Source organism: Typopeltis vanoorti, chromosome 15, assembly GCF_054136105.1.
Source record: "Typopeltis vanoorti isolate ZY-2024b chromosome 15, IOZ_Tvanoo_1.0, whole genome shotgun sequence".
Classification (NCBI taxonomy): Eukaryota; Metazoa; Arthropoda; class Arachnida; order Uropygi; family Thelyphonidae; genus Typopeltis; species Typopeltis vanoorti.
In genome coordinates this window covers 92,194,014-92,218,869 of record NC_143563.1, presented here as the reverse complement: position 1 = coordinate 92,218,869, position 24,856 = coordinate 92,194,014, and the positions used below count along the sequence as shown (strand labels likewise).

Below are 24,856 nucleotides of genomic sequence, written 5' to 3'. Positions count from 1 at the left end.
GCGCGAACCAAAGACAAAGGCAGGCCAACAGTTGAGTTGAAATGCTAATTCTCTTCAACCGAATTCCATAATATCTGAAACACATTCACTATATATTTCTTAATTTTAACGTGTTCACGACGGGAAGGGGGTGCTGTACAGACTCAAGCAAACCATATGTTGCACCGGCAACATATGGTTTTCCTTGAGTCTATACAGCAGTTTCTGTTTGGAGGGGGGGGGGTGATGTGATTCATTAGTTAGTGCAGTTTTTATCCCAGTTGTCTCTAATTGCACTATTAGTTGAGAAATATATTACCCAGACTGCAAATGTCTCTGTACCTTATTCAGTGATACAATAAAACTACTTAGCATAAAAAGTAGTACAGTGACGCTGTTGAGGAGGGCGTGTTGTTTACCGCAGGGCGCGAGTTACTATCGCCACGACGTTCACGTCCTGGCGATAGTAACTCGCAATTTAAGTAGGAGAATTCATACATAATATATCATTTATTGGGAAATATATACGTTTAAAATAATTATTTTTTTTCTTAATAATGATTTCATGCGTTAATGATGCATAGATGAAAATTGCCGCGTACCCCTGAAGACCTTTCGCGTATCCCCGGGGGTACACGTACCACATTTTGAGAAACACTGTATTAGAGGAATCAGTCCACTGTGCACCAATTTCCGGCTGTTTGCTTCTACCGGCAGAATAAAACCCAAATCTTTTCTTTGTAAATTATGCATCTCAGTGTCCTAGTTTAATATAAACATTTTTAAAATTTACGACAGTATTCGAAATGGTAAGAAATGCGTTTGTACTGTAGGCAAAGGATTTACTTTCCAGTAAGCACACTAATATTTCAGCTTTCTCATTAGTCCTGTTAAATGCATAAGTGCCAGAGTTTCTGTTTAAAAATACTACTATCAAATACTAGAGTCGTCTGAAAAGTTCTCGGCGTAACAATAAAAAAAGAATTTATAATTTCAAAATTATTTTTATTTTCCAGCGATGCTCCAGCGCCATTATCCCGTCTCTTCTCCTTAGTGGCTCTCAGTAAGATCTGCAAAACCCTCCACAGCTGCAATCACCTCTTAATTCGAAGAAAAACGCTGACCAGCGAGGAAGAGTTTTAGTTTTGGGAAGAGATAGAAGTCAGAGGGAGCCAAATAGGGAATAGGGTGGATGTTCCAACAATTCATAGTGCAGATCCCTTAATTTTCCCATTGCCGAAACAACTTTGTGGGCAGGTGCATTTTCCTGATGAAAGATGATTTTTTTTTTCTTCTGCAAACTGGGTCTTTTCTCACGAATTTTTTCGTCTAGTCTGGTTAAAATATCGGAATAATATTCCCCGGTTACTGTTTTACCCTTTTCAAGATAATTAATAAACAATAATAATTAATAATTAATAAGCCTTTCTTGCTGATGGAACCGCCTTTGTCTTCTTTGGCGCTGAACAATCGGATTTTGGATTCTTGTGTAATGGTGAATCCAAGTCTCATCGATAGTAATAAATCGACGCACAAAATCAGTTTTAGTCTTCTTAAAACGCTCCAAGCACTGTTCAGAGAGTTTCATGCGAGTGCATTTTTGATCTGGTGTGAGTAAGCGCGGCACCCATCTTGCGCAAAACTTTTTCATATGCAATTCTTCATGCAAAATATATCCTACACGTTCTTTTGAAATGTCTATAGTCTCAGTAATTTCACGCACTTTGACTAGCCGGTAATCCAATACCATATCGTGCACTTGATCAATAATTTCTGGTGTTGTTACACTTTTTGGACATCCTTCACGTGGATCATCTTGAAGGCTGGTACGGCCACGTTTTAATTCGGCAGGCAGCATATTTCTTAATTGTCGAAAACGAAGGAGAAGAGTGCCCATAAACTTTTATTAAACTTTGAATGAATTTCTTTTGGCGTTAAATCTTCTTTTACAAAGAATTTTATAACCGCATGATACTCAATTTTATCCATTTCAAGGGATACAGACAACAACTTTTGCTTCAGACAGCTGGATAAAACAAACTATTCAATAGAATGACTTGCAATTTCACATGGATGCTTATAATAGATGTACCAACTTAAAAAAAAAAAATCTTGCCGACAGTGTTGCCATCTATGGTTGAGGCCGAGAACTTTTCAGACCACCCTCGCGTGTGTGTATGTATATATATAAACGTTTTGATCAAATATTAAACTTGCAGACGAAGTATTGTGAAATGCTTTAGCTATTACAACTTTTTTTTTCGTTATAGTTCTTAAAGAAAATAAGAATACTTATTGAAAATATAGTAGACGATAAGGTGGATATTCAAATTGCTGTACTATGATTGGATGAATTCAAACTATGTCTTTTGGAAACAAAACTAAGAAACAATATGGGATGTAATATTCCTTAACTTAAAAAAAAAAAAACGAAATGCTTTTCTGTTAATCTAGTTAAATATTTTTCTCTCACACACACACACAAAATGTTGATTACACACATACACACACACGCGCACAGACGAGGGGGAAAATTTGAAAACAGCAGATGTTTCTGCAAAATCATGCTAATCCGCTGATAAACAAGTAGCAGTTATCCAGCCACTGTTTAAACATTGCAAAATAATCTACGTTGGAAACAATATCGTATATTACTCGAGATAACAATTTGGAACCATTTATTTTATTTTTATTTGCATGAACTGACGTTATGGTGGCTTTGAATTGCATAATGCTCTTTTGGAAGAGGTGAAATTTTGCGACAGTTTGTAACATAAGAAGATGGGTAGGTCTCTAAAAATATGCATACAAACAACGAACAATACAGACTGTCAAAAGAAAATTTGCTTTTTGTTTTTTTCCCTTTGCATTTTAGGAACGTTTGGTAACACGTCAGACACCTATTAGATTTGTTCTGTTTGTCCATCTGACGCATGTATTTCTCGGCTTTAGTTGCACTAATTCTACTGAAGTTCGGTATTTGGAATCCTTACAAAAATTGTCACTATTTCAGTTTTATTTTCATTCGAATTATGCACAATAAAAAAAAAAGCTTTGAAATTTAAAATTTCATCAAACTGTGATAACCTAAGAGATCATATTATAAAGTTGCTATGCAAAGTACTGTCAGTTATACTTTCCACTGTTAATGGCACCATTTTCATATTGAGGAAGAAGCGATGCATTACAAGGAATCACTTATTCTTCGTGTGACTAAATTTAATGTTTCTGCATCAATGAATGAAAACTCCGTGCTTCTATTAGGTATTATTAATCCATAAACGAAATATGATTTTGTTCTTCTTCTTCTTCCTAATCCAGGTTCTACGCAAAGTAGCCTGTTCCGGACTCAATCCATCTTTTTCTTGGTCGTCCCCTATTTCTTGTTCCTCTGGACTTATATGTTAAGATCTTTTTTGGTAATCTTTCTCTCTGCATTCTTGCTGTAGGATATATTTAATCACTGAGTCTGTTATGGATTAATTTTAAGATTTTTAATTATTTCACTATTTTTTTTTTATCTAATAGGATTAATTTTTCTGTTTTTCTAAAAAATTTCATTTCTGCTGACTGAATTCTCTGTATATCTCTTTCTCCGAAGTCCATATCTCACTTCCATATAATATAGTTTTGTTATTGGTAGTAAATCTGCTAGACGCTGTATTGCACTTGCGACAGAAACTGTGTTTTGAATTCTTCTAACTTACTGTCCCTCAAAAGATCTTTATTGCAAATATAAATAACGATGTTATTAATGTTAAGATATTTGATGCATGTGTTCTAGCTTGTATTTCCGTATTCGTTTTATTATCTTGAGTAATTAACGTTTCAAGATATTCCAAAGGTATTGGCATTTTCAAATGTCTGGTTATCAATAGTAAACGGACCATTTGTCCCTTGTTTTATTTCGCTATACATTTAAATATCCAGTTTTATCCTGGTGAAGTTGAAATCCTAGTATACTAGGATAGGACAGGATATATAATAGGGTAATTATATCGTTATTTTAATGTTTTCGGGATTATTTCCAACTAAACTAAGATTATCTTCATATCGTAAACATTACTGTTCTACTTGTATTTTTATTGTTTTAAATTGGTGGGTTTAAAATCAACTGTGGACAAAGTTAAGCTATATCCCTGATGAGTAAAGTTTGCCAACTTTTTTTATATATTTTTTTAAAATTATGGATTGGAATCATCGCAATCTCCATATTCAAACACTATTTAAGATATGGCAAAGAAAAGGGGGGAAAAATCCTGCCGTCAAAATCTAAAACCGGTTAACTCATGGGTTGCCTTGGTCGGAAATGAGTTGAACATTTCTCATGTCTATGTTGAAATTCAAACGCTTTCTTTGACCAAGCATAGCCATAGTAAGATATGAGCACTAGGCGTTAAGAGACTTCCTAAGCTAATAAATTTTACGGGGAATACTAAAATAGTTCGGTCTAATCTCGTCCCCACGGTACAAAATAATTAAGAAACTAAAAAAAAAAAAAAAAAAGAAGACGAAAGAAACGGTTCTTTCTTGACTGAAGTTCTGCAAATTGCTTTACCAATAACCTTTTCCACTCACAGACACTTTTGCTATGTAATGGAGGAACTATTCACCCATTTCACCCGACCTGCTTTGCACTTGAAGCGGAAAGATTGAAAGTAAGATGAAATAAGTTAACAACGCTTTTAACATGCTCAACTGAGCAATGAATCCCGTTATTGGCCAAATGAATTATTACATGATCTGAAAATGACCTCCACGGTGACTGTCATGCATCATTGTATTCCAGACATACTAAAGAGGAACTAATCCATTTGCTATTTGACACACTCATGATACACCAAGTACGGTGCCTTAATATAACCCTTTTGGTTTCTAAAATAATATTTTTAATTAGCCTCATAGTCAAGGCGGTCTGCTGTACTTCTTCAAAGGGAAAAAATGAACTCGCAAAATGCAACGAAAGAGACCAATGACAAATTTAAGGCTTCCATTTACGTCGGTTAATATGCATTAATTAACGGAAGGATGCCCATTAACTCTTGTTCCTATTAATGGCAAACGCCAAGCAGAGGAAACCTACACACTCCTTTTTCCTAAATATATCCTGTAGTTTAACTAAAGGAAACCCAGTTATGGCTGCACAAATTTGTCTAAGCCACTTGCTACAGCATATGCATAACAAAAAGGAATAAACCAAAGAGTGTTCGTTCAGATGGAAAACTATTTATAGTTAAGAAATGTCAAGTAGGTGCTTAAAATGCATGCATTTTTTGGGTCATAAATGAGTACTTAGGATTTGCCAAGTAAAAGATATCACCCGTATCCTTGTACGAGGAAGGAATTTATGCAACTTTCCTCACAACAAGAGTCTACTGTAAAAGTCATCAGAAAAGCAGGGACCAAATTAAATGGAAGTCTTTAAGTTCAGAGAGAGAGAGGAAGACTTCTCTAGTTGGTCAAACAACCGCAAACGTGTTTGTTTTGGGGGACGAGATGAAAGGCAAACAAATTTATAAACGTTATGCAAGCTAATAAGATCAAATCAGATCTATATTCACATTTAGAGATTCATTTGATAATATATATAATGAGTGAAGTGTGAAATCTAGCGTATAATGAGTCCCAATCATAAGAAACCCTTTCAAATAACAAAGAAAAAAAGCATTAAATGATTTCACTTTGCAAATAAAATATGCTGGATTAACATTAAGAACCAATTGGTATGAAATTTTCATGCTTTTATTGGTTAAAAGGGTTTAGTTCATATCATCAGATCTAAGTCAGATTTCGCAGGATTATGGTAGTGACAAAAATAGGTTTCCAAGCTGTTCCTTTATTAATCTGAAAATAGACGAGGGTGTGTCTGAATGAGATAGATAACCGATGCAATTACTGCACTACCATATGGCTTGAGGGATTTATATAATAATAATAATTAACCTTGATCTTCTTAGCTGAAAGCACAAAGTGTGCTATATCACTCTGTAATGTGTAAAAGTAGACTTGAGTGGTATAATGCACTTGATTCGCAATTTTTTCTTACTTAGTCGTTCAAATATTGTGTCCAAGTTCATCAGATGGATATATGTTTCATCTATAAAACCTACATTAGACCTACCTTTAGGTTTAAAAAAATTAAAAAAAAAAAAAAACGAGGAACGATGAAGAACAAGAGCAAAGAGTAAAAGGGCGTTGTATCGAGAAGCAAAGACGTAACTCGATGGCTGAGAAACTAAATACAAACTCTTGGAAGAACGTGAGAATGACTGACTATTATACACAAGTTTGGTCGGATAGGGAGTTTAAGTTTGCTAGTGTTAGAACATGCTAAGAAGATGCGGGCTGAGCAATTTTTCCTTAGTCTAAAATTAGAAAGGGAACTGCATGACCCTAATGGATATCTTGGGTAAAAACAAACATCACGCGACTCGTAAAATCTCGTCACTTAGAGGGGAATCAAAATCATGTGATGCTTAACCATTCTGCTATTTCCTAAGTACTCTTCAAGTTCTTTAGAACTGTAATCATCACAGAGAAGGAAGGCGTCTGTCAGAGATGTTGTACAATTACGATTATCATGTTTTGTTTTATAGAACGATCCTTGGCAAATTAAACTGAAATCAGCAGAGAACAAGACGACTTGAAAACTAAAGCAAGGTAGTCACGCCATGCTGCTACTTTTGGATAACGAAAAAGAGGCGGATATAACTGCTTTATGCAAGCAGTAAATCTAAAACAGTTTACTATAGAATGCGTGAGCATTTATCTGTCTCGTCACTGTAGCTGTTGATGTAATGGAAAAAAAAGCGAGCAAATTTCATTAAAATCCATCAAATGGTTTATCTTGAAAATATTACTGAGAGATGGTGAACGCAAACAGACATGATCTTATATAGCTTAAATCCTATCTTTGTAATTTTCAGTAAGCATCTTCCTACACGACTGTCTGTGGAATGGTTATATTCCATTGCCTTCAGATATTAACAAACAGACGGGCGTAGCATGTAGAGGAAAACCTTACGTTGTCTTAATGGTTAATACATGCGCTCGACCTTCATACAAAGCCAGAGATAACATAACATTGCACAAAGTACTGTTATTATGAATAACTGATAATAAAAAAAATGTACAACAGCATAAATTCAATTATTAGCCATTCACAATGAAAGCAGGACTATTTATGAATTTAATTTTACATTTTGTTTAAACGATCTGGATTTATTCCACGTTTACCGGCAGCTGAATACTAAACAAATACAAAATAACATATTTCCTGTCACTGTGTTTATTACTTGACTGAAGGTCGCTTGGATTGTTTGCTAAGCACAAGGTACGAATGATCCGGTTTTGCTTCATGACCTTGGTGCTTAAGTAAAGGTTAAAAAGGATTTTAGTTTAATTTATTATTATTATTATTATTGTAAAAATAATTTCTGGACTGATAATTCTCTTTTCACTAAAGAAAAGTGGGGAAAAAATCAAATTATTCCGCGTTGTTTGTACCCTAATAATTTTTTAAAGTACATTTTATTAAACTTACAAAATTATTAACTCTCTGTTAGTTCAAATATTACTATTACCATTTCTCATTAAATAAATCAAATGCGAGACTAACTGAATTAGCACAAAGGAATGCTTCAAAAGTATCGAATCCAAAACTGTAGTGAATAAAAAAAAAATAAAATAAAATAAAAAAGAGCTGAGGACTGGTAATTCTCTTTCCACTAAAAAAAAAAAAAAGCGGAAAAAAAATCAAATTATTCTGCGTAGTTGTACCCTAATAATAAAGTTCATAATGATGGGCAATCTCATCTACCTGCCTAGTACATCCTGAGCTAGAAGACAACTTTTCTTCATCTCTAGAGAGGGTAAATGCTGCACAGAAAGACCCCAACCTCATTAATAACGATCGCGTCTTCTCATAATTGGCTATAAAAAGTTTCATATTTGTTATAATAGTAGACAAGTACATAACTAGAAAGAAACGAAGAAAATACATTTATCATCGATAATAACCTACATAAAAAATTTATGTGACGGCTCCATTGTAATTCGATGCTACTAACACATCAATTTCAGTTATTGTGACAAAGAAATTATTGCAGTGTATTCACATAAAAGGGATGGAATAGCAGGGGACTTAAAATAATTGCCTCCCTCCCCCCAATTTCAACTTTGGTTTTAATATTGACTTGTATGCAATATTTATAACTTGCTGTAATGGCTGCATATTACCGGGGGGGGGGGTTAATTAGTATAACGATTAAAAAAAAAAATCAGTCCCCTCCCGAATCACTGAAGGGTTCTTTTTTCTCTGGAAAACACTGTTATACACTATTCATGTTTTGTACGAAATTAGAATTTATATGACAATTTTACTCTAAACTCTTAATTTCAAATATAAATAAAATACAAGTTTATCAAGAGTACAGTAACATATGAATTACAATCTATTTTAGATGTCCAAAATTTCCTGTTCTGTGGGCTTTTGTGAATTTGAAAACTGTTCAATAAAAGATTTTTTGGACAGTTTTGAGCGAACTGAATAAAAGATAAAAAGGGTGCACAGAGAAAACAGAAATAACAAGGTTTCCGTAGATATCATAATGGAGTAGACTATCACTGTGAGCCTGCGTAGCTCAGTTGGTAGAGACGAGCCCCTGGTGTTATATTATAATATAGCCAGCTGAATAACATAACATAGAATAAAGACAGTTGCTGCAATTTTGACTGTCTGAATAAAAAATAAAATAAAGTTTATTATAATGACTGAAGCTATGGTCAACTGAGGCGAAAGGACTTGTTTAAGAGCTTCACTTGCCTAAACACATAGCGCTGTCGTGTGTGGAGGTTGATATTAAAAAAAAAAAAAAAAATCCTCGTAAGTCAGCCAAGCGAGAAATTCATCTAATAGCATCTCAAATATCCCGCTGAAAGAATCTAATTGCAAAGCCATCGGAATTCGAATATGGCAATGCGAAATAAAAAAGAAAACTATACTGCAGTTAAAAAAAACAACAAAAAATTCGTAAGGATGTAGAGTGAATGTTTCGGAGCAACCCTCGAGTTGACAATGTTCTTTGTCGCTATGTAAAGAATGTTGTACGTAAACGCAGAATTATTACATAGATAAAGTGGCCCCAACAATCTCTGATTGCATCCTTCTGAAGTTTCCATTAACTGATAATAATCATTATGGGGGCCCTCAAGGGCAAAATCTGTCCTTGGGCTCCTGTAGAGCCCAGCTCTTTACCTTTTTTTGCTCTGAGAGACTGCTCCACTATATAACTCTTTGATATCTATCAGAAAATCGCTATCTGATCCACCAATCACACAGTTTCCAAAGCTCATGTCCTGGTGCCCTCTATCTTAAGAATGTTTTGGTGCACACCTCTATTTTCACTGTATAATTTTTACATATAAGTATCGTAATAAGTGTTATTTTTACATATATGAATAAATTAATGCTTTTACGATTAGATATTACGATGAATCACGTAATAGGAATAATATAATACTGCAAGTAAAATTGCATTTACTAATTACATCATTTAAATATATATATATATATATATATGAATATTTGGGCTTGTTTTTCGGCGAACAGTTACTCAAGTCTGGGCGTTATTACTCCGAAAAACAAGCCCAAATATTCATTATTCACAAATACACTGAATGTGAATAATTAGTTTGGTAATGGTTTAGCAAAATTAAGATTAAATCGGCAATTACAACAGCTTTCATTTTAATTAGTGTCTAAAGTTTTAAATATTGTTCATGGTGCAAGTCGTTAAATTCTATTTTAAAAAATAACGATTGTCACTGTTTACAACAAAATTTATGCCAATTCATTTATACATACAGATCGGGAATTAAGGTTTCAAAATTTTCCGGTCTATATATTCTCAGACAGATGGAAATTTTTACTTATGTTTAATTTCAACGTTATTTATAGCTGAAATTCTTTGAACATTACTTCGCTAACATGGGAACATTTAGGAAAATACCGCACTATCGAATAACGGTAGCAAATTGAGTTATTCAACTCAATTTGCTACCGTTTAAAATACGAATTTTTCTATGTAGCAATCGGTTAATAACTTTACAAAGTCTAGAACTATTGTATATATGTATTTTTGTTATTCCCCCCATTATTATCTTATTATAAAATCCAATCAGGTTGCTATAAATAAGACTTGAAAAGTCACTGGCCTGCACGATGCTCTCATGTACCAAATTCTGTATTCTAGTCCTGATCAGCGTCTCCAAATCTCAATTATCGCTTCAGAAAGATAACTTATTTGTAACTTGGCCCCTCTAGTTACATACCCTTAAGCAATGGCACAATATTACCGTCCCCCGCTGCACAAGTAGATTTAAGAATTTAATAAAAGAGAGAAAGCATATCGTACTACTCACGCTGTTTAGAATAGGTTCACAAAAAAATACCGACTGATAATTATTAGCAAGTTTTCTAATATTGTCACGTCCATCAAATTCAGAATGAAGATAATATTTAAAAAATAAAAAATAAAAGCTGAAATGTGGAAATCAAACAAAAATCTACACTCGAGTTTGAGGTGCAAAAAAGCTTCTTTTACTTGACAGAATCTTTTTAATATATATATACGCAGTATTTTTTTTTTTATTTCTTAATATTTAAATAAGTCAACATTATAATTTGAGATAAGGTCCATCAAAGTTTCAGTTATTCACGTGTCTTATAAAATTCTCTTCGAAAATTTTTATACGAGTCACTGAAAAAAATAAAAATAAAAACATCTATCGCTTTCATGCCAATCTGCAGTTGAATGAATTCGCAAGCAGTCGTTACAGCAAATGTAGGTGAATAATAAATACCGGTAGTCTAGTATAGTCAGGCCGGTCTTCACTCACGCATTTTGTAAAGTAGGTTCCTCGAATAATTGAATATATTTTGTATCCCCTGTGGAGTTGGGGGATTTTGCGAGTCTCTACTTTCCGGGGTAACGAGAACACTAGGGATCCATCAAAAAGAAGAATGTTAATGGCCCTTTCCCCTCAGTGGGGGAATTTCTGCGAGCTTAAACGAACTGAATTCACGCTTTCTTTGACATACACTACACGTCCTCCCGGCCTTACTCGTCAGAAGGCGGGGTTTAGCCATTTATCTGTATTTATTATTTCATGTTTTGATATACGCATTTTTTTAAAAAATACATTCAAATACACACACGGTGTCCTCCAGTGTGTTTAGAATACAGAGACATTTTTTTTTTTTTAAGAGAGAAAGAAGTTGGGAATTGATTTCTGTTAGCCACAACAGGATATATTACCGTCCATTTTAAATCTCAAATGGGAGAAATACTTTGTACATAGAGTTGCAACAACACTTAGTCTAGTCCTGCATCTAGTTATACAGTGGATGTGATGGCGATTGTCAAATAAACACGTATTAATAGAAACGATACACTAATCACTCGCTTCGATGTTAAGAACAGTATTGGTGTAAAATATGTGCGCTGTTTCCATCCATTCTGAGAATAACAATTATCATCGTCTGTATTTTTATTCTCTGACAGCAAAATACAACTTAGGTGCAATCCATCACACGAATCCTCACGTAAGGCTTACAGGATTATTAATTACTCTTTTGTTACATGCGAACGATAAATGGGTCATCTCCAAACGATTTCCAAAATTGCATGCTTTCAAAATACAGTCTGCACTGTTTGATACTTCAACTCTACCATTATATACCAGAAAAGTTAAATACTTTGACCTTTAAAAGGTCAAACAAGTCGTAAGAAAACTTTATAATATCAATAAAACAGGAATACCACAAAAAAAATTGTATTACAATCTAATTGGATGTTAATACGAGAGAAAGTAAAGTAAACCTGCATCCCAGTGAATTAACTGGCTAACATGATCGCGTGTCAATTCAATTGAAATAACAAAAGAGTAAGAATAACCCGGGTAATATAAAAAGCAGCCTATCGCACAACCAAAACATACAGGATGAATTTCTTGACCATTATTGCCCCCAAGAGAATTCACTACCTACAAGCATAGCGAATTCTCTTGGGGGCAGTTTTCAATCCTATTTGTGACAAACAAGCTTCTTTCGTGTGGGATTTAATATCCCCTTAATTTAAATGTTTACATAGCCGAAATGAAGCCTATTGGCTCTTTATTTTAAATATTTATGGGTGCACCTTTTTGACAATACGTATAGCAAAGTATATAAGTTCTTTTCGCTATACCCTTAGTATTATACTTGGTCTAGCTACTCACTGATGAGATCTCAATAAAGATCGAAACCGGTCTGGGTAGTGACTTCCCACCATAATGTATAACATCATATATCTCCTAGGAGATGTGTTTTATATTATGGTAAATACTAAGAATAGCGATCAGATCTTTACCCACCTTTGCTACGAGTTGCCCTAGTTTGTACTACGTAGCTTACGCTAGTAGTCGCCGATACTTTTATAGTTACTATATTCGGCATGAAACTCTTTGATTCCAATCTTTGAGTTTCTTATTCGGTTTTAAAACAATGTGGGATTTAATATCCCCTTAATTTACATAAGCTTCTTTCGGATACGTGCGGAATACAGAACACTTTTCAGTAACACAACAGAAACGCAAGAAATGCTAAGGTTGTGGAAGATAACATCACTAACCTCGACGGAGTATGTAGAATCTCACACGATACTAAACGGGACCAAGCTCCTTTCAGATTCAGCAGATGCAATTGTAATTTGCAAATAACCGCATTATTCAAAAAAGTTTCAGTGGTAATAGCTTTTCGAATAATAAGATAAGTACAGCATTTTTTTTTTTTTTTAAATCTCATAATTAAATTCTCCGAAAACCGAGAAGCTCTAGTGCTTTGTCCGTACTGATAATACGGCTGATTTCCGTTCAGTGACTTCGCAATAAAACCTGCAATTGCTACGTTAAGAAAGATTTAGCAACAGATAAATAGTAAACATTCCATTGGAAATACATCTCTGTACTTAAAATAACAAACTGAAGGGTAAAACAACTTACAACAGTAATAAATGTGTTAGGAATTGATGGAGTTTCACAGATTCCCCCCCCCCCCATCATCCTTTTCTTCAAAGCAGTATAATTCTTTTAAAATTTAACCAATAAGTAACGCTTCTGAACTGGTAGGAGGAGAAAAATCTTCAACGCGAAATTCAGTTTATAAGACCTAAAATATATTACATTTTCGGGGAGATGAATAAAATAAACATAATATTAATACATTCCAAAATTAAAATACAATTAATTAAACAATCCATTACAAAAAATGAATCTTAAACTGTGTATATAACCAACAGCATAACTAGATATTGTATTGCGCCCTGAGCAAAATACCAATTATAAGCGTCTCTCTCTCTCAAAGATAGATCCCATACATCATACCGGTTTGGTCCTTGGTGAAGAGTGGACCGAAACGAGATTGCTGGACTCAAAGCGAGCCTAAATGGGTGAATCACCGCGTGTTATTTTCCTAATAGCACCCGTCACAACCCATAATTACATATGAATCAATAAATCTAATGAACATCGGCCAATGAAGAATACATTACTCCTACATAACTGAGCCGTCTTTGCACTATTTATATACGCGCTTAATTAAGTTTTCCTTTTTTTTTTTTTTTTGTATAAATTGTTTGCTACCTTGACTTTATTGTGCCGGGAGCGTGTTTCCCCGCAAGCCTCCGACTTAGTTACGATATCGCACACATCGGTAAATAGTGTTAAGTAAAAATTTTGGCGAAAAAAAAAAAAAGTGTGATAATCGTTTAACTTTTGTAGTTTTTTAAGTGTACCTACAGATGACAGATTCGTCAAGTTGGGTGAAACAAATAAAATTACCATACCTGAACAGCACTTGAAAAAAAAAAAAAAAAAAAAAAAAAAAAAAGAAGTTTTTAAGAATGTCAAAACACCTAGTCATTCCGAAGGTATTTGCGGAAGAGATTTAGCCCAGAGCGGGAAAACAGTTAAATGACTCAAGAATGAGATAAACCAAAATAACTTATTGACGAAGTCAACGTATTACTTCAAATACAAGATAATTTTTAAGTTCTGGCAAGTTAAAAATAAATATCAATGTCTGACAATAGACTGCTGTCTAGATTTTTTTTTTTAAACTAAAGTCGTGCATTAAATGAATTTTTAAACTATGGAAAATGGGAAAAAATCGCCAATAAATGAGAATTGTCTACATCAATAATGAGCTTTTTTATAAATATTGTTTTCACCATTTCACATTGATATGTTTTAAGATAACAGATAACAAAAGCTTTTCAAAGATGAAGATTATCACGAGGATACTTCCAGATATTGAAAGTTTCACGCACAACAAAAGTAATGCCAAATTTCTTATTAATATTCTTCTGCCTATAAAGAATAAACATGTAAGTTGTAAAAATGTGCTATTTAAATAAACACTTCATTTAATATTAATCTGAAAAGTAAACTAAAATTAATCCAATTAAATATGAACCGTATAAAGTCTTATACGAAGCCCTTTGGTCGGAAAGGCCTGGGTTTGATTCCCGTCAGTGAATCGAATTGAGGAACCTTTATCTGGTCTCTTTCGACGAAAAGTTAGCCGGTCTCATACCGTAGGGGGTTTATTCACCTGGAAACTCGGGTTTTTCGTCCACACGCATCTACAGACATAGGACACACCGGGAGGCATAGGGTAACCACCTTATCCTCGAGTACAGTTGCAAGAATACATACCTCGAACCTCGACACCGTAGAAAGGTAGAAGAGGGGAAGAATTAAGAAAGAAGAATAAAGTCTTATATATTTTGCGGCCTGAGAACTTGGCAACTAATTTCTTGGATCAAGAACCACTCCTGCAGTCCGGAATATCCAGATAAGCTTTCAGCAAAGAAAAATGTGGAAGCTCTCCATAGTTTTTTGAAGTACATACGATGCCGTGTAGCCAACGGTACGTTACTAACAGCAGCGGCAATTCGTCTTGCTGAAAGCATAGAAAATTGTCACTTTAAAGAAGAGATTCGAAAATTGGCTGGCCGAGTGAAGCGAATCCGCTTTCCAACCAACAGGCTACGGGTTCGAATCCTGTCGCAGGCATGGACGTTTGTGATTAGGTGGGAGATGAATTCATCGCTTGTGTGAGACCATCGCATATTGGAGACCTGAAGCGGATTGAAAAAGTTCACTGTTTGATCTCTAGACTAGTTTTCAGTTGGGAAAAAAATCCTGATACCCTCCCTTCCAAGGTGCTATAGGTTTACAACCGTTCGTGCGGGGGAGTTATATAAAAAAATTTGGAAAAAAAGAAACAGACCATTGGGAATGTCGTTGTTAGCAACGTCGTAGGTCGACTGAGCTTCACACACAATAAAAATGTATGGATGAAGGCGTTAAACCACTTACACAATTCCAAACAATTAGGCATGATTTAGGTTCTGCATACTCTCGTCTACAGAACAGCAAAATTCGCAGAAATCTTTCGCATACTTAGATGACTTGATCGTACTATCACGATGTTTTCTCATAGGACCACATTTTTTCAAATGTGGTCCTATGAGAAAATGCGCATGCCCGTATGAAATACAAACACTAGGAAATAGTTCTCTTTCTCCTGCAATTTTCGGAACACTCCGTTTACATAAGAGTGTTCCGAAAATTGGTTTAAAAATTCCGAAGATTTGGTTTAAAAAATAACTTTTGATAAAGTTATCGTAAGACCAATAAACCAAAATATAAAAATGATGCTATCTAGTACAGAAGTGTTAATATTTACTGGAGCATAAGAACATTGACTATAATAATAATAAAGAGAGAGAAAAAAAAAGAAAAAGATTTGTTAATTCTGAAGAACTCGTAAGTCTACTTGTTACTTTCGACGATGCCAGTAGCATCAGTCATCCACATGAATGTTCTTCAAACCCCATTCCATTCCTAGGCATTTAGTAATGACATCGTCATCAACCATGCTAATCATCGCTATTCTCGTTTCGTGCCAAATACACAAAAGAATGCTAAATTTCTTTGAAATGTTAATTTCTTTGGAGTGTGAGACTATTCCTATCTTTATCTTCCTCATGTTACCGTGCCTCTTTCTGCGAGAAACTGGTAGACTATTTAGAGGATTGATTTTAGGGACATCGATTAACAGACACGCGAGATTACAGGTGATGGCAAATATGTTTTGCATGTTTATTATATTTGCTGAATTTAAAAGTAACGGTCTCGACATTTGCCCTTAGTTTGAAAAGACCTGGGTTCGAATTCCGTAGTGGAAATCGAGGACTTTTCAACTGAAGGTGAGTTAGGCGATTTGGTATGTAGGTATCATAGCTATGCCCTCAAAGTATGCAAATCGGTTCACGAACAAACATACAATCTACATATATATAGCACAGTCAAGCACTATTGTGACCAAATATTCCTGATTGATGACACGTGATTCATTGCCCTTTCATGTGGTTACTCGTAGCAACAAAACTACCCCGCCCACCACCACCACCACCACCACAGTGTCTTGCGCATACACGAATATTTAGGTGGTGCTGGTTTACATTCATGTTACACTTTAATGGAATAATAACAGATTGAATCGTTTCAATATTGGAACGAAAGCTAATGTTATGCTAATCGATATCATTGATTAACTAAAGAACACAGATATGCCACGTAAGCGATGCTATAAGAAAATATCAATATCGTATATTGGCCGATTTCCGAATATGCACAGGACCTTTTTAACACCCCCCCCCCCCCACCTACCAATATGTTTTTGTTTCGGCTTGCAAGTTTGAGAACGCTGTGCAACTACTTTTTTCTAAAAAAAAAAAAGTCACCTATACACAGTATCAGTTTTTCTATTTTTAAAGTAATTTTGAACACTAAAATTTATTAATTTATAACATTTATTTATTATAAATAAATATAAATAAAATTTATATTATTATAAATAAATAACATTTATATTATTATAAATATTTATTTATTTCTCCAAAATAAACTGAAGTTATAAAAAAAATACTAAAGTGTTTTTATTTCGATTTGTGGCTTCTCTGCATGCAAATAAACCAAAATATAAACATAATTAATCCAGTCAAATACTTCAGATAATGAAAAGGCACTGTCATTTATTAATTAGAATAAATAAATTGTAAAGGATAAGTTAATATATACTACGTCACCAGACTATCTAAAAATATAATTTATATACCAAACTGAAGTTCTCCTTTTTCTATGAAGCACGTGTTTAACACTTAATGGTGTTGAACACGTGCTATCTACTTCTATAGTAAATAGAAAGCTATTTACTTCTATAGTAAAAACGGTTCTTATTTACTTTTATATTTCATTTTACAATTTAATCCAATAATGAAATTAAGTTATTTTGCGGTCAAAACTTTCTAGATCTATTCTGCCTGCGCTTGGGAGATAACTATATACAGAATTGCTATGATACATACAGTGTTTTCGTCAAGGGGAAAAAAAAAATGTTACTACTTGTCAAAAACATCTGCTTATTTTGACACGCCAGTTAAACGTCTTTCCGTTTTGCACGAACTATAAAATCTTAGTAAAAACTTACCTTCACCAGTAACAGAATCCATTATTATTATTTTTGAAACTTTCCAAACAAACAGTACATAGACTATCCAGTAGACTTTATCTTCGCACGCGTCTCTCCTCAAACCGGGTGTCCACAACCGCCGCCGTTTTTAAACTGAGGAACAACGAGACTTCCCCTCAGGAAGAACACATTAAATGCTACCCAAAGTCGCTTCTGAACTATCAAGACACCTTTCGTTAGTTGTCACCAGCTATTTAAAGTACTAACTGCTTGATAAAAACATAGATCTGTCGCATTCAGTCTGCAATAGATGTGCTACAGCTCAACTACTCCGTTCAACGGCTGACGGTAAACTACGAAACTACCATGATGTAACTCTAATCTGTACACGCCACGCTAGACATCTTTTACCATATGAGGAACGACTACTGACATCACTTCCGCTACACGTGACGTTTTCCTTTACCTGACCGCCGGTGCTCTTCAATGAACAGAAATAAAATAAAAGCCATGCGCGCACACAGTAAACGTGGTTTATTTCAGTTCTCGCGAGAGTAGGTGGTGAAATTTCGACGTCATTTTATAAAGCTGATGTCAAAATGAAGTCAATTATCCGTGCCTAGTTATTTGGGTCAGTTGATTTAAACCGTGATATCACCTGACGCCTACGTAAAGTATATGAAAGAACTGAAGTGGAATAAATTGTCCTTATCACATTACAAATATATTACTATTATATATTACTATTATAAGTTATGTTCCTGTTGTTATCTATTATATCTATTTAGTTATCGATTCAGACTGGTTTCAGAAGTTCTTTTTTTATAATAAAAAACTATACGCGTGTATACAATTTATTGAATATTATATGATGTAGTGAAGGGTGGGGGAACAGAATTCAAGAATGCCAAATAGAAGTATCGTGGTATTCACTCATTTAATATACAGTAATTCGTGGTATAAATTAAGTTATTGTATTTTTAGTATTGCATATTATTTACCGTTTATTATTTGTCATAATATATGTAGTAATAATAAACGCAACAACATTAGTTTATTGTAAAACACGTAATAATAATAATAATAATAATAATAATAATAATAATAATAATAATAATAATAATAATAATAAATGCTATATTATTTTTATGACATGAACTATAATTTTCTGATTACTGAATTCTACCCAGGTAAACAAAAACTACCATACCATATTACGAATGAATTATTTTTTTTTTTTTAGTTCGGAAGTTCTGCGTTTTCTTCACCCATTGAATGAGAATCATTTTACACTTCACTTAATATTAAACAAACATATTAGAAATTCGATACTAAAATATGTACTATTCATATTTTATTAATTAAAGATAATAAAATAAAATAAAAAAATAGATCCCTCATGAATTTTATTTCCTAAAATTGAAGTTCTTTTAATCGTAACTTTCTGAAGACAGGTTGACAGCCAGTCTCTATCCTTCAGAGTGAGCTCAAGTTATAAATGAAACAAGGCTTTCAGGAGAACAAGAGAGTATGGTAGTCAACCACTGCCATCTCGTGGCCCTTTTCTCCAACACTAGTATTATTGTCTGTAAAAGTGCGAATTGTCTCAAAACAGGTATGCAGGTTGTCATGTTTGTGTACAAATTAAACATACACGGATATAAATTTAGTAGATGTGATTTTTTTGTGATCCTCGTTAGGTCCTTCTAATACTACAACAAGACTACTTATCACAAAAATTAAAAATCTTTTTTCAGTAACATTCCTTTGACAAATACTATTAATTTGCTTAAACAATATACGTTGATCACATATATGCGATATGAAATGGTTCTCCATCAAATCTGAAACTTTTTTATCTCGAAAATATATGATTCATCCGAGAATTCAGCTACACTCCGTTTGCCTTTCTAGATTTATTGATTCTTCGTCAACTTGGTGGTTCTCAATTCTCAGTTTTTTTCGAAAAGAAACGTATGCTGATCGCTCTATCCATGCTACTTCTCATCACCACCCAGTCAAAAAAATGTCAGAACCATTAAGTCCTTATTACACCGTGTTCATATTTTATTTTTGTTCGACTGAAGAACTTCTATGCCAAGAATTGAATTATATGGTTCCTTTATCCCTAAAGCAATTCACAGCTTTAAGGCTTCCAGCCTCTAGGTCTCTGGGAGAAATCTCTCAGATTCTACTTCCGTATAGTAAAGGAATTTCTGAACGTATTGCTAAAGTTCTAAGACCACTCAACGTTGTGGTATCTTTTCGTTCTCTCAGGAAGATTTCTACCTTCCTTCACCCAAAAACAAGCTTCTTCTACTCAGCTTTCCAAGTATCTACCAGATCCATTGCTCTTGTTGTCTTACTTCAGACAGTCTGGTAGCTGCAGCTGTCCGTCGTGGGGAACATAAAACTGATATCCAGTATCATGAACCCGAGCAGTCTGGCCTAGCTGAACATGCTATTTGAATTCGATACAAACATAAGGTATTTTGGAAAATAAAAGCTTTTACACAAAATTGATTCCTTGTAGAAATTATACAAAGACAGTTGTGAGGCCTTTCAACATTGCCTGAATTTAAACAGATCTGATGGCCTTCGTTTACCCCCCTTTTTTTCTGGAGGGAGAGGAAGAAATGTTGTATCCATCTTCTATAAATTCCTGATTATAATCTCATTATATTTGTGTGTGCGTGCGTGCGTATTTGATGCAATGGATTTACTCAGCTATATGACATGATTAAAAAATGTAATGGCTAGAAGCCGAGAGATACCATTTACACCTCCGTTATGAGAAACTAAATCGCCTTCAGTTCAAAGTGTATTAAGGTTCGATTTTAACAATGAAAACAGTATCAGTGAAGTAGCTATTTCTGAATTACAGCCTTCTACTTCTTCGGTATTGACACACTTTTTTACAAAAACGGTATCACACTTTTTAAAGATTAAGTATGTAAAACTACCAAAAAGGTAGGAATAAATGATAAAGATAATTTTTTATATAAAAAAACAGAATTCGATTGCATTTTGGAAAATTAATTTGGAAAATTCACTAGAAATGAAATTTAAAGATCTGGTGGTTGATATTTGTGAAATTTTGTTTATGCAATACATTTTGGTCAAATGAAGAATGGAGTTTATAATTCATATGTTATTAATAAAATGATCATAATAATTTACAGTCGTAGTTATTTATTTTCATAAATAAATTTTTAACAGTAAGGTTTATTATTAAGCAGGGTATTTACATACGAGGGTGGGCTGAAAAGTTCTCGGCTTCGACCATAGATGGCGACCTCACAATTAAACATTGCGTTTTCTCTTCAGTTCAATTCAAAAATTCAGATACAAAAATGCTGAAGTGCATTCATTATGTTTGATAAGTATACATAATAATAACAATTTAAAACAAAATTTTGATTTATTAAGTAAATAAAAGTAATAACAATTTGCAATGATAAATGTGAAGTAAGACAAAAACAACCGAAAAATATGTACCAGGGTTAAAAGTCATTGACGTAAAAAATGCACTCATGAGCCAAAACATTATGACCATCCAGCCTGTATCTGACCAACAGGACTGCACCGTTGGCTGGAAACAGGTCATTGGTGGTGGCGGTATCCCGCTATGGGAGTTGTTCTCATGATGATCTCATGGTGATCATGATGGATCTGGGTTCTTCCAGTACGACAACACCTCATATAACAAGGCTCGCATTGTGAAAGCACGGGTCGAAGACCACATCGAAGCATACCATATGCTTTCCTTGTCACCTAATTCTCCTGATTTGAATCCCATCGAACATTTGTACTTATGTGGAACATAACATCCGCCAGCAGATGCCAGTGCCTCTCTCGGTCGCTAACCTCATGGACGTTATTCTGTCCAGTTTGTCCAGAATACCTCAAGACACCTTTCGTGGTCTAGTGGAGTTAATACCAGACGGGTGCAGGCCGTTACCTCAGGAAAAGGAGGCTTAACACGCTACTAGGTAAGTGGTCATAATATTTTGATTCATGAGTGTAATTATTAGGACGACGTTCTATAGATGAGATCGCTAAATGTAATGTGAGCTGCGTGTTAATTGTGGTAACAAAACTATGCATAGTGTGACGTTAAAATCCTACCATCTTCGAAGCAAAATTAAGCTGTTGTGTATCGGTTATATGTGTACATGGTGTTTTCCCTTTAATCTCACAGATATTTGGTCATGTTTAGCCTTTCAGTTCTATGGATGATGTACTAATTCAGGGGCGAATTCTCCATGCTTGCTGCGCAAGCTCATGACGTGAGAACAGTAGCGCCCTCAGGATTTAATTTTGGAGGGGGGCCGAGCACTCAAGATATTTAATCTTGAGGGGGGGAGCACTCATGATTTAATCTAAGGGGGGGTTGAGTAAACGATTTGAGAATGCACACTATATTGCATACAACCTGTGACTGAACATCTGCAGTGATCGCCAATACATGATACCAGTGATCTCCTCTAGCCCGGCTCGGGCAAACGAAGTATCGCTCGATCTGCAAGAGTACTACTTTGTTCGCCTTGCGTTCACAGCAGCCGTGATTCTCGAGAGCTATACAGTATTCCCACCTTATGTGGCTGCTAATTCATAAGTAGTATAGAAATAGAAGACACAACATAAATAAAAAAAAGAATTTTAAGTAGGAAAAGATTTTTGGAAAATTTTCTAGTGTTTTTTCCTTTTTCTTTTAGGGAGGGCTAGGGCTCCTTGGTCCCCCCCCTGGGTGCGCCACTGCGTGAGAAAGTAGTAATATTTGTTTGTTAATAAATGCATGCATTTATAAGCATTCCATTTAGGCTTTAATTTTTGTAGACAGAAGAGGTCTTAAGCTTGCGCGGTAATAATTGAGCTTTGCGTTGTGTATCGAAAGCAGATGCTTGTTCGTCTACTCAAAGCTACCTTGGCTTGCTTGGTTGTCGGAATTTCCAGGCCCTCGCTACAGCACTGTGGCTATCCGCGCGGATTTCATTCGCGCGGATAGCCATTTCCGCTCCCTTCACGGCGTCTTAAACACAGGCCATATGCAGTCAAAGTAGCTCTAGCCAGTGAGCTTCAGCCAGCCTTCACAAGTGTGCGTGTTGCTTGGGAAAATTAAGTTACAGCCAACTTTTTATGACGATGTTATTGACCAGTTCATAAAGAAGAACCGTAGGGTAGAATTTGTATTCAAGTAGCTAAATTGAAAAAGATAGAATATCATTTGTAAAATCAATGTTGTATTTGTATGATTAAATGTACATAAATTTCTAAATATATAGTTTTAAATGGTCAGTAATTCATTATTCCGCTAATCAGACTTCAATCGTACCCCTCACTCCTTGAATGATAACAAGAGCAAGCGTGAATTTCAAGACTAGCATTCTCCCCTGTACTAATTGTGTTGGTAACTACTACTTTCAATAGTTTGTGTTCGGTAACTGTTTAGGTTTTAAGTTGCGCAAGAATGTTAAGCTGGAGAAGATATGAATACTCTCTCTCAGCTGCACTTTGAGTGTGTATATTTAAAATTTTAAGTCCTGTCATTAATTCTGTAGAACGTTTCGGTAGGTTACCGCAGTGTTCGCGTAGACTGTTATGTTGTATCTTAGCAATTTTTTGCAGATGTTCTGTTCGATAATTTCTTAGCGATGACTGGCATCATATTCTTTACCTGGAACAATTTAGCTGCAATAATGCGTTTTTTTTTTTTTTGAAAATATTCAATGTGCTTGGTCTATTAAAGGTGGCATTCCATATAAAGTCCTAGGTATATTTACCACGTTACAGTATGGCTTTGGAATAGCATCTATTGTTGGCATTGTTAAATGCAATATGCAATTGACTATGTAATAAACTGATACAAGATATGGAGCCTTGGATTATTAATAACTAGCATTCGAGTAGGTGGTCATAATAACTGAATTATGTTAAAAGAAAGTAGTTAATGCATTTGAGTCTTGTATTTTGGAGGGGTGATGATGTTTTTGTGCATTTTTAGTAATGCAGTGTTGGCTACATACTGATATATTAGCTCTGTATAGAGGTTGTGAATATCGTTTAAGTATATGTTGAAATAATAATCATAATGTTAGCTGTCTGGAGTTGGCATATCATTTTACAGTGAACAGCCATAGCAGAAGAAAGAAGATACAAGAAATCACAAACTCATGAAAAAAATTACAATATATTGTAATACAATATATGAAATATGTTATAAATTATATAAAAAATTACAATATATTGTAATACCTCCTCTGGACGGGGAGGTATTACACACACACACACACACACACACACACACACACACACACACACACACACACACACACACAAATTTTCAATAACTAAAAAAAAATTTGAACAAAATATCTCTTCTATATAACTGAATTCTGTTAGAGCCACGTTTATTTAACAGTACGATCGCGTTCCAACCGTGTGTGATTCGAAATATTTACGTTTATAGTTGTTTAAATCTAAATAGTTCGAAACTTGACGTACAGCCCGCTCTATGGCTAAACAACAAACAGATAACGGAATTTCAAACTTGTTCCTAACAGAAACAGCTTCGTTCATCTCATTAAACTGTGATTATTAAAAATTTAAAGTTAATAATTTTTATTTAAGCTGTACGTATATTGGAATGGCATGATTATAATAATAATTCTTATTATTACATGACCTCTCCAAGGTGTCTTACGACTCATCGTGAGAGAGCACTCTACTCACTATACACAACTCATCGCTTCCCTACTCTACCTGCACTATCTCGATCAACAGACAACGCCATCTACCGCCAAACATTGTTTCGCATGTTTTGTAATTTACTGTAATGCAGATGTTCCAACGCTAATATCCAAGATATCATAATAGTTTTACTGTTCTATTTGTTGCTATATAATCAATGGTAGTTGATTATATAGTAAAGAAAGTATTATTTATTCAAAATTTGCTATTTGTGATCCATTGAATCTTTGACATGTTTTTGGTATTACGTTTTTATTTTTTGATTATTGTATTTATGTCTCCTGCTTAAGTCACGTGGTGATTTTTTAAATATTTTCTCATTTACAGTTTAGTGTAACATAAAACTTTCGGTTTGTATTCTTGATTTTCATTCTGCAACATATTCAGTTTTATTTTGCAATTTTATTTTTATTCTTAGAACTCTTTCAGATACATATTCCCATTTTTTTTATCTCATTCTGAAAATTCTAATGCATTATTATTCCTACATCTGCTTTAAATCTCTGCTGTTTGTCTACTTCACTTATAAATATGTGCTATTTGTTTAAT

At 34.3% G+C, this 24,856-nt stretch overlaps 1 protein-coding gene across 1 annotated transcript in view; it reads right to left on the bottom strand.

The window, feature by feature from the left end:
* Positions 1-17,886, bottom strand: part of LOC150098976 (uncharacterized) — a 217,843-nt gene extending 199,957 nt beyond the window's left edge. Inside the window, exon 1 of the mRNA XM_090404948.1 lies at positions 17,576-17,886. Coding sequence (XP_090261074.1) covers positions 17,576-17,597 — 22 coding nt within the window. The 5' untranslated portion in view covers positions 17,598-17,886. The remainder of the gene's footprint in view (positions 1-17,575) is intronic.
* Positions 17,887-24,856: the final 6,970 nt, after the last annotated feature.